This window comes from Typopeltis vanoorti, chromosome 4 (assembly GCF_054136105.1).
Source record: "Typopeltis vanoorti isolate ZY-2024b chromosome 4, IOZ_Tvanoo_1.0, whole genome shotgun sequence".
Lineage (NCBI taxonomy): Eukaryota > Metazoa > Arthropoda > Arachnida > Uropygi > Thelyphonidae > Typopeltis > Typopeltis vanoorti.
The window spans coordinates 85021527-85033760 of record NC_143552.1 but is presented as its reverse complement, the minus strand read 5'-3'; the positions used below and the strand labels follow the sequence as shown (position 1 = coordinate 85033760).

Here is a 12234-nt window from a genome sequence, read left to right as displayed (position 1 = left end):
TGTTCCTGAGAATACCTGGAAGAAAAAAAAAAAAAAAAATTAATAACGGAAAAGTTCACAACCCAACAATGAACCAAAATCGTGCAATTCTGTGATTATCTGCAATAATTTTAAATCTCTTCATGACTTTGGGTCACCCTGTATAAATAAATATGGCTAAAATGCATCTCAGTTCTTTTTCTGTTATTTAAAAACTGTTTATTAATTAAATGATATTTGGCTAATTAAAATCTTTTTAACAAAATTCTGAAAATCTGTGGGTGCTCACGCGTGTGTGCATGCACACGTGTGGTGTTTCAAATTTAAGTATCACTGTTCAGATCAGTCTGTAGTAAGAACCAGTAGAAAACCAAACTTAGTGGGTACCCTAACTATATCTTGGGGAAGAGATTTTGACAATAAAAAAATTAGTTAAAAAAATGACTGCTAGAGGAAATGTGGTAGTGTGAAAGGAAGAAAATTATATTAATGTGAACCAAATAGCATGTGATTGTTAAATGATTCCTAGTCAGTGATAAATGAACTTATTTGGTGATGTTTATTTTCTCATTTCATAAAATTATGTGATACAAAAAGCATCACATAGAGATGACATGCTGCAAGGAGCTTTCAAGAGATTCCGATCATCAATGGAGGTGATGTTCAATGTGTTGGCCTTTGTGCAGGACAATAGCTGATATTGCCATACAACATTGTCTAAATCTGCCAGGGGAAGAACTTTGTTCCAATACACCACACTTTTGAGGTTACACTAAAGACAAAAGTCGCAGGGGTTAAGGTCTGGTGAATATGGCGGCCATTTCATAGAGAAATGAGTGAAATATTGATGCAATAATCATTGAACATCATGTCCTATGTAGAGAGGTCCTCCATCTTGCATCAACACCGTTGTGTTCAGGCACACCCTCTTTGCTGCAGTTGTGGGATGATGAAACTGCTCAACATGTGCCAGTAACACATAGCTATGACTGTGCAGGTCACAGGTCCAGTTTGATTGATTTTTTTGAAGAAAAACATCCTGATAATGAACTTTGCTGTAAATACTATCCATACTATGACCTTTAGTGAATGTAAGGGAATTATTGAAATGCACTGTGATTCTCTGTATCCCATACTGGCAGTTTTGAGTGTTTTAATGTTCCACAAACATGAAAACGTGCTTCATCACTTCAGGGGATGTTCCAAGGCCATCTTTATCCACCTCTGTGGATGTCAGAAATGTTACTTCAAACATTTCTCAGGTACTGGCATTTCCCACTTAACTCTTGAATGTGGCTGCAACACTTTACACAAAGTCTCCATGCCATTGTATATGGCAAATCTAATATATATAGCACATGCCATAACAATGTATTGTTATGGCATGTGCTATGCAGTGCATAAAGCATTCTCATTTCACTGCTTGACAAGTGCCATTGCAGCATCTTCAGTCATTTGTGGAATTTCAGATTTATGCCAGCTTCCTAGTTGGACTGTCAAACTTCCTATCTTCAAATCGATGAGTCATGCATCGCACTGATTTAGTGTCATTGAGCATTTTTTTTTTGCAAAGTCTTTAGGAATCTGTAGTCGCAAAGTACTGCTGCAGCATTTTCCCCATTCCTACAGAAACACTTGACAAGCAAGGCACGTTCAGGCAAAATAGACCTATTGCACAAGTTGAATAACTCTAGAATCACTATTGCTCCTTTATTTATGCCAGTTTACAGCTTGTGTGGTATGCAAAATTCACTATTTTTTCTCATTCACAATGCCATATTTCTCCTTGTGGTCACATAAAGAAATTTTTTTGGTCAAAATCTCTTCCCCACAGCCTGGGTAGGGTAACCACCAAATTTGAGGGTATCTACTGGTTATCTCTAGAGATTACTCTGAATACAGATACTTTAATTTAAAATGCCCTTTATATGTGTGTGTGTGTAATAGAGTTGGAGACAAACTACATCTTTGTGTCCATTAACTTATTACCTAATTGTAACCATTTTTGAGTCTTTATATAAACTTTGTGTGGCTTGTACTAAATATAATTGATATTCTTATGTTTTCCTTATACACCATAATTTTCTGTGTGTTTTATCAAATGCTTTCCCATAATCTATAAAGATAAAAAATGCTTCCAAATTAAATTTATCTCTTTTAAGACATAAATATTATTCATATATAATCTTTCATCTAAAACTACTTTGTTCTTCTGAGAGTAGATTGGTTGATATATTTCTAAATCTTTTATTGAAAAATGTATTAAATTCTTTGTAATTTGTATAATTTCCACAGTTATCTTTGTCTACAGGGGTGCTTAAGGGTCAAAGCTGTATAACTGAGAGGAGACCTCCACATAGCCTTTAAAGGAATGCAGAGAACCGACCAGGGCTTCTGACCTAATGGCCAATCCTCATTTGTAAACGTGGTGCACTCTGTTGGGTATCTCAATGGATACTGAACAAACGAGGATGGGCTGGAAATTTGGGATTTAGCCAAACAAATTGTATTCTTATTGGCTTATACCAAAATATAAAATGATGGTACAACATGACAAAATTTCATGCCGACTGGGGCGTCGCCCGGTTAAACAAGGCCCCCCTTGTTTTTGCCAGGGAACCAGGGTGAACAGCGAAAAGACAGCTACTGGAACAAATCTGAAAGCACACCCTGACTCAACATCACCAGAGTTAAAGATCGGTACTATTAACATAAGAAGCCTGAATGGCAAAGAAATGGAGCTAGCTGAGGAATTAGATAAGTACCAGATCGACATAATAGCGTGACTGAAACAAAAGAAACCAAAACAGGTGAGCTCTTTCTGAGCAATAAATACAAAATGTTATATTCAGGCAATGAAAATCAAGGAAAAAAAGCAGCAGCTATAGTATTCAACACAAAATACGAGGTTAATCTTCTTGAATGGCAGGCAATCTCAAGTGGAGTGATGTGGGCTAATATCAGAATGGGGAATTCGACAATGAGACTTATTTTGTACCCACAGAATGTTCTACTAAAGTAGAAGTGGAGGAATTTTTTCATGCTTTAGAAAGAGCAACTGACACAATGAAAAAGGAAAAGTTGGTCCTTGTTGGGGATCTAAATAGCAGAGTAGGAAATGATCATCAGACATACAAAAATATTTTTGGAAAATTTGGAGAAAAGAGCAAAGCTTATAATAATGGCAAATACCTGTTGGATTTCTGCTCAGGATACGGACTGGTTATTACTAACACCATGTTCCAACATAAAAATATGCACAAATTCACATGGAGAGAAGAGGCAAGGAATAAGAAAAGTCTCATTGGCTATGTTATTGTTGATAGTGATGTTTTCTCCCTGATGCAGGACAAAAGAGGGTACAGAGGATTTGAAATTGGAAGTGATCACTATTTAGTCTTGAGCAGGATGAAATTGAATTTCATATTGAAAAGAATAACATGTAAGAAAGTTTTAAAGTGAATAAAAGTTGAGCAGCTCTCAGATGTGAACTGTAGACTAAAATACACAAAGATTAAATAAAAAATGAAAGAGTTTGAGAACATGAACCAAACCTTGGTGATTCAGTGGCAAGCCTTGAAGAAAACCCTGATTGATTCAGCCACAGAGGCATGTGGTGAGGTATTCTGCAAGGATAGAAAAATCAGAACTCCATGGTGGACACAGGAAGTTAAAGAGGCAGTGACGGAAAAGAAGAAAGCACATCAAAAGTTCCTGGCAAATAAGTCAGCTTTTGCTCTTAGAGAATACAGAGACAAATGTAAGAAAGCGAAACACTGTGTAAAACTAGCTAAACAAAAGTCATGGGAGGACTTTGGCAAGAATATAGAAAATAAATATCAAGAAGTTGGCAAAATATTCTGCAGGTTGTTGTAGAAGCTTAGAAATGGAGGAAAGAGTGCTGTAAAAGGAGTTAGAGATGATAAAGGTGACATGAAAATGGGAGAAAAAGATATCCTTGAAGTATGGAGTAATTACTTTGAAAAACTACTAAATGAAACAAGCAGTGATGACAGCACAGTGGTAAAAAACACTGACCAGGCATGCAGTCAGGAATACATATCCATACTTGAAGTAGAAAAAGCCATTAAAGGCTTAAAATGTGGAAAGGCAGCAGGAGTAGATGATATTCTACCAGAAATGCTGAAGTATGGTGGTATAAGAGTCGTACAGTGGCTGCACTGCATAGTTCAGAAAGCCTGGACAGAGGGACAAATTCCCGATGATTGGAGTAGAGCTCTCATAGTACTCATATATAAAAAGGGAAATAAAACTGAATGTGACAGTTACAGAGGTATGCAAGTATACTTGAGAAACGGTTGAGAAGAATTGTGGAAGAAAAGCTTGGTGAAGAACAAGCTGGATTCAGGCCAAATAGAGGCTGTCAGGATCAGATCTTCACTTTACGACAAATAGTCGAAAAAGCATGGGAATATAACAAAGATCTGTATTTAAGTTTTGTCGATCTGGAAAAGGCATATGACAAGGTGCCAAGAGAGAAGCTATTCAATACGCTGCAGTTATATGGTGTCAATGGGGCATTATATCAAGCAATATACTTAGTCTTTATTTGAGTTGTAAGTCAGCAGTTAGAATTGAAGGAAGTACAGGAAGATGGTTTAATGTTAAATCTTGTGTGAGACAAGGATGTACATTATCCCCTCTGTTCTTCATTATCTATATGGATCACATTATGAAGGAAAGTGGTATTAAACATGATATCAAAATTGGAGATGTTAATGTCAGCTCTTTGCTTTATGCAGATGATGTTATACTTCTAAATAAATCTGCTACAAGTCTGCAAGATTCTCTGACTAAATTGAATAGCTGTTGTAATAGATATGGTATGAAGGTCAGCAATAAAAAGACAAAGACAATGAAAATAGACAGAATCATTGAAAATGTCAACTGTGTTATGAATGGAGAACCTGTGGAACAAGTGAAACATTTCAGCTACTTAGGCACGATTTTTAGTGAAGATGGTAAATTAAATATGGAAATAGACAACAGAATCATCAAAGCTGGTATGGTAGGAAGTCAATTGAATAAATTGATATGGAATAAGAGAGAAATTATGCGGAACACTAAATTAGCTATATACAAGACAGTGTTCAAACCAGTTTTAACTTATGGATCCGAGAGCTGGGTCAGAAGTAAAACATCTGACCAAAGACTAGAGACCCTCAGATATGAGAGTCCTAAGAAAGATTATAGGCATGAACAGATGGCATCAATGGCAATATCATATTAAAAACGAGGATATTAGGAAAGAACTTCACATTGTCAATATCCTGGAATGCTTTAGCAGAGCAAATCTCAGGTGATGTGGTCACTTAAACAGAATGGGCGAGGAAAGATTAACAAAACAAGTGTTCTCTAATTTGTTGGCAGGAAAACGACCCAGAGGAAGACCAAGATGTAGGTGGATTGATACTGTACAAAGTGCCTTAGATGACAGAAATATAAGATCTGATAATGTTGGAGTCTTGACAAGTAACAGACTGATTTGGAGGAAAATTGTAGATAGGAAGTTAGTAATGATGTAATGTTTTTCATGTAGTATTATTATATCCTGTACATCTCTTGAGGGTACATGGCAGGAATTTGATGATGATATATTAATAATTATGTAATCTAATTATTTTAAAAAATTAATTCAGCTCCTGTAATTTTAATACTAATTAAATCTTATTAAATAATAAAGTAACACATAAAAATCACAGTGAAATCTTTAATTAGTAAAAAGATAGATATTTCGTACTAAAAATAATAGTACATCTTCAGTGTCTGTAACAGTAATAGGAATGGAATACAGGCAAAGATTCAGTGGATCACCTATTAAAATACAATTGTTGCCGTGTGCTAGGAAATAATAGAAATAACAAATTTAATCTATTAAGATAAATGGTTTTTTACATTAGATAAAAGTCTCCCAGATCTTTGAGAGAGACATACAGTCATGTCTATTTAAATTCGGTCGGTGTAAGATAGGTTCACAACTTTCTTTGAATAAGCGTTCATATTTGAATCTGCATCTATGGAGGAGAACTGCTTTATGGACAATATGAGTAGAGTCAATACTGTGCTGTGCCAGACCAGACTTCAGAGGTTTGTTATAATCAATATAATATTGATGTTCTTTTAGTCTTTTTTCCAAAGAATGGCCAGTTTGTCCAAAATAAGAGACATCACATTCGCAAGGTATTTCGTAAATGCCAGCCAAAGATAGAGAAGAGAGTTTATCCTTTGTAGTAGGTAATAAAGAAGAAATTTTGTTGATATCAATATATGTTGGAATCAGTTGATACTTTTTCAGAATTCTACCTATAGGTTCTGAGATTCCTGGAATGTACGGAATAGGAACTCTGTGGACTGTTGAAGAAACTGTAGGTATTGGAACATAAGAGTCAAGTATCTGTTGGATTTGATTGGAGTTGTAATCATTTGATTCTATTAACTTTTTAATGATGGAAAGTTCTTGTTGTAAGATTATTGGGGAAGAGCAAACTTTATGTGCACTATGAATTAGAGATTTAAGAATGCCGAATTTTTGAGACATGTGGTGCACAGACTTTTTGTGAATGTGTCTGCCAGTAAAAGTGGATTTTCGAAAGATGCTTGTAGATAAGGTACCAGAAGACGTTCTAGTAAGGAGGATGTCCAAAAATGGTAAGGTACCAGAGTTTTCTTTTTCCATAGTGAATTGGATGTGTGGGTGAAGGTTATTTATCCATTGTAGAAAAGTGGAAAGTTCATCTTCAGTGTGTGGCCAAGCAGCAAAAACGTCATCGACGTAACGGTACCAAAGAGATGGTTGAGGATGAATGGATGAGAACATAGTATCTTCGAATTGTTTCAAATAGTAGTTTGCCAAAAGTGAAGACAGAGGGCTACCAATGGCAGTACCTTCAATTTGTTTGTAGATTTTGTTTTTCCAACTGAAATAACCCGAGTAGATGACATATTCAAATTTCCTCGCGATATCTGGAGGGTAATCTTCATATAATGAATTGACTGTGTCGATTAATGGGATATTGGTGAACAGAGAAATTATGTCAAAACCGACTAATATTTCAGAATCTGTAATTTTTATATCCTTGATTTTTTCAAGAAAAATCTGTTGAGTTTTTTATATAGGATCTGGAATGACCAGTGAGAGCATTAAGGAACATGATAATATTTTTGCAATCCAATAAGTTGGAGAGGCAATGCAATTTACGATAGGTTGTACAGGACAGCCTTCTTTATGGATTTTTCGGAGTCCATAAAGACGAGGACTTCTTCCAAAGTAGGTGCGTATTTTATTCACGTAGTTCGGATTCCAACTTATAACCTCATCAAGTAATTTATTTAGCTGTTTAATTTGTGAATTAGTAGGATTATGTGTGATCTCTTGGTAGGTCGTGGTGTCTTCTAATAGGCTGGATACTTTTGTCTCATAGTCAGTCTTATTCATAATTACAATAGCTTTTTCTTTATCGGCCTTAGAAATGGATATTGTATTATCTTTTCTTAAAGAAGTTCGACCTTTAATTTCAGCATTTGATAAATTGCATGGAGGTAATTTGCTTTTGAATAATGAAGTTGCAACTTCGTTATTCAAAAGCAAATTAAAGTGGAAAACAACTTCCATCATACTTCTGGTAAAATAACCAAAACACTGAAAAACAGCTTGAATAGCCAGTTATTTTGCCATGTAGCTTAGTTGGGCATATCCTCTTACAGTTTGCTCTGTTAACTCTTGTTTCTTTGTTAATCCATGAAGAATGATGGATAAACTCTAATGAGATATTGGAGTTTTTGTTATGAATTGTGTATTTATGCTTAATTACTAATTGAAGTTCACATTATGGTTTAATGGAATGAAGACAACACAATAAATGAATTAACATAGGTTTGATTATTCCACTATTTCCTCTCTATTCACATATACTACACAGAGAATAACTACTGGAGATTAGATAGAAAGTCTAAATCCTAAGAGGATGCCCTCTGTGAGTGCTATAGGCAACCTTAGTGATTTTTTTTTTTTTTTTTTTTTTTTTTTTTTTTTTTTTTTTTTTTAAGATCTAGTGCTGATGTTAAAAAAATTTTCATGTTTATATTTTCTAATTTCGAAAGCATAGCAGTTTCTTCCCATTTGATTCTGTTCAGGGTGTTCAAGGCATGCTAGCCCTCACTGACCATTATTGTGATGATAGATATATTGATATCTTTTAAAAGAAATGTTGGCAGATCTTCCAGTTTGTACATAACATGACAAGTTCCAAGAACAAGGAATCTTCTATACATCTACATTTGGGAGGGGAGAGAGTTGATTTTTAGGAGGAAGGTAAGAGCAACAAGTTTCATGGGGTTTGAAGTTTAGAGATTTTTTTTTCCTAAGTTCCAGCTGGTTTTATTGAGGTACTCCAGATATAAGAAATAATAATAGCATTACTATAATCTATATGTTGAGAGGACTATGGAAAGGAGGGAGGTACAGAAATTTTGTTAATTTTGTTGCTATTGTAGGCTTAGATAAGGTGTAACAATTAAAGTTATGTTCAGCTGTGACAGAAGCCTGGTTCAAAAACCTTGCTCTTAACGTGATTTTTATAATAGCATATTGTTGGGGAGAGATAATCAGAAAGTTTGTCAATGTATCGAACCCACTGAAGAGACCTCAATAAAGGTCGAAACTAGTCTGGGTAGTAGCCCTTCCCTTAATGCATAACATTATACATATCCACAAGGAGATGTGTTTTGCATTATGGGTGATACTGAGATAGGAGTGATGTTAGCTTGGTCGACTTTTGCTACAAATTGTCCGGTGTTGTACTACCTTACCCCAGTCCTGAAGATATTTTCATTTGCAAACTTTGTTTGCTCACACTTGGATAAAGGATTAAACTAAATTTACTATAATCTAACCAAGTGAAAAATAAGCTTCCAAAATCTTTCTCTAAATCCAGAGTAATTTAATAAAAAGGTAGCACACCGTTTGGCAACTCCTATAGGTAAAGATGACCTTGCCATTACTTCTGCCTGGTGTCTCCACTTCTGGGCCTGGCGCCCACTGAAGAGACCTCAATGAAGGTCGAAACTAGTCTGGGTAGTGGCCCTTTCCTTAATGCATAACATTATACATATCCGCAAGGAGATGTGTTTTGCATTATGGGAGATACTGAGATAGGAGTGATGTTAGCTTGGTCCACCTTTGCTACGAGTTGCCTGGTGTTGTACTACCTTACCCCAGTCCTGAAGATATTTTCAAGAATTGTAACTAGTTAGAGTGCAGTTATGGATAAATTTTTTTTTTTTCTTCTGAATTCTGTATTAATGCATGTCACTAAACATGGTTTAATGTTTGTTTCCATACTGATTAAATAATTATTAGCTAGCTTTGAATGACTTGGTTGAAATTGTCTCCTGTTTTGCTGCCACGAGCTGTTGATTCAGACTACATGTAACACAGGAATGTTTGAAAAAATCTTTAGGTTGTAAATGATTTTCATCTTCCAGTATATTTGGTTTATTAGAAGCCTGCAGTAGCATGAAACAGATCTTGTTTGGAATCTAGTAATTGGGATTCTGCAATTTATCTAATCCTTAGTTCACTCTACAATACTAATTATGCGATAGGTATTCAGTCATTCATGAATGGATTATCATATTTAAAAAAAAAATATATATATATATATATATATATATATGAATTTGAACTTGCTTTCAAAACATTGGCAGCAAGCTCTAGATAAAATCTTTTGGACTAAATTGATTATTATTAAGAAAGTGGAAATGAAACTAAGTAGCTCTGATTTCATATTACACAGCATGTCAAACAGTTTTCTCTGTTTATGGGTATTTCTGAAGAGAATTTTCATGAATGGATTATCATATTTGAATATATATATGAATTTGAACTAGTTTTCAAAACATTGGCAGCAAGCTCTAGATAAAATCTTTTGGACTAAACTGATTATTATTATTAATAAAGTGGAAATGAAACTAAGTAGCTCTGATTTCATATTACACAGCATGCCAAACAGTTTCCTCTGTTTATGGGTATTTCTAAAGAGAATTTTATTCACTCATATGATCTGAGTACTTTACAACTGCATTATTTACATATTTTTTTATGTACACTTTATTTTTTATAGGTGCACTGTTTTTAGGTGGCTATTGCACTGCAGCTATGGCTGGCTATCCAGAAATCCATCAGATGACTTATCTTGGATCTTCATTATGTTGTGTTGGGGCTCTAGCTGGTCTGTCTTCTCAAAAAACTTCTCGTCTTGGTAACTCTTTAGGTATGATTGGAGTATCTGGTGGTTTAGCAGCAACACTTGGAACAATGAATATTTCTCCTGAATTAGCAGTCCAGATTGCAGCTTGTATGACTTCAGGTAATGACTTCCAGTTCTTGTTTTTCCTCTTTAATTTTTGTTGAAATTATCATATTCACAGATAGTAAATTAATTTATGCAACAAAATAATTTTATATTGTACTTTTATTTTGTACTTTTCTGATTAATATAGTTTTTAGTAAATAGTGTATTAAATTAAACCTTGAAATTAACATACTTTCAGAATTGCATTAATTTGTAAGTTTGTTTTCTTCATAATTGTTTTTCACATTATAATATTTTTTTTTCTCATTAATTCCTAGCATTTTAAATCATAGAAAAATGTAAACATTAATGGTTAGAAATAATGGGCAAGTCTTGAAGGATAGTTAAAACTTCAAATATCTGTGGAGTATACTTTCTAGTAATGGAATTTTAAATCCAGGGATAACAAGTAGGATTTCTCTGGGCTAAACCTTTTTTTTTTAACACTTTAAGTAGTCTGCTTTGGAACAGTGAAGTCCCACCATAGTAAGCGTTTGATTAATAGAAGTTCTTTTTTTCCTCTCTTGAAGGAGCAGGTCACTGAGAGAGGAAGGAGCTGATCTTTGGTAGAATGGATAAGGGCAGCAAGTTTCCAGTGAGGCTTTAAAACTGTGTGGAGGTTAGTCCTCTGTAAAATACAACCTATTTTTTCTGATGTGCCTCAGACATAGGGGATGTTGATGGCATTTCTGAAATCTGGCCAAGGACTGATTATTTTTTTAATTCTGTAAGCACTGTTGCCATTTGATAAGGTGTTATTATCCCTTTTTGTGTGTTATTGTGTTTTTATTGTTGCCTTTCCTCTTGTTCTGTGCCCTTTAGTGATTTGTGTATCATGTGGCCCCTTTTAATTTCTTTGATTGCGCCTTTGCTATACGATGATTAATTGTTAAATCACGTGTACTTAGTTAAATTGATGTCTCTTCCTATATTAATTCTTCTATCCCTTTGTTTTTTTTTTATCATTTTGAACTCTAAGGTTCTTCCCACAAAACGGTGATGCTGCTGGTGAATATGCCTGTGACTAGACCAATTCACAAGTGCAGATACCTATCTCCTACGTTAAATGAAATCAGGATCGTAAAGCATTGGTGCATTCATTTTCCTTCCCTATTGTATGCACGTGGTTGGAGTTCGCGATGGGATGGAGGTTGCCTAGCCTCTCTTCTCTTTCCATTATAGCAAGGTAACACTCTTCTAAGTTCTTAATCTTCTTTTTGTAAGCAGTCTCCTTAAACTCTTCTCTTATTCCCAGCCGGAACTGGTGGAACATGGTCCAATCAAGATGGTTTTTATCTTCTTTGGAAATGCTTAAACCATTTACCAGATTTAATAATCGGTTATAAAAGTCTGTGACAGTTTCCTTTCTTTCCTGAGCGCATTTTTGCAGCTTCCACAGGTTCGGATCCACGCCTCGTACCTTGGAAAACTGGGAAATCAGGGTGTCCTTGAACTTCTTATATTCCAAAGTATCTCGGAGAACCAGAGACGAATGACATCATCGTCATTGTTGTTCCCAGAGAATTGTGGTATGATAAGGTGAGGGTTAATAGTTCTGAAGAACTCCCTGTCACCCATTGTGGTGTTACTAGTAGGATCAAATTCATGCTGTCCACATTCATGATTTACAATAGAATTGATAATTTCTAAATATTTCACACTTCTACTGCCTTGATCTTTGTTCAAAACTGTCCATCCACATTTGTGCAATTTAATTATTGTGGATTTTATCCTGTTGGCTGCACCATTTGTATCATCCAATTTTTTTATTTTGTGTGTTATTATGTTTTTATTGTTGGCTTTTGCTTTTCCTCTTGTTCTGTGCCCATTAGTGATTTTATGTATCATGTGGCCCCTTTTAATTTCTTAGATTGCCTTTGCT

The 12234-nt window shown here is 34.9% G+C and overlaps 1 protein-coding gene across 1 annotated transcript in view; it reads left to right on the top strand.

Annotated features, from left to right (window-relative positions):
• The window catches only part of LOC150107468 (NAD(P) transhydrogenase, mitochondrial-like), a 326339-nt gene that overhangs the window by 252857 nt on the left and 61248 nt on the right, over positions 1 to 12234 (top strand). The window contains exon 9 of the mRNA XM_090391890.1: positions 10122 to 10367. Coding sequence (XP_090248016.1) covers positions 10122 to 10367 — 246 coding nt within the window. The remainder of the gene's footprint in view (positions 1 to 10121; positions 10368 to 12234) is intronic.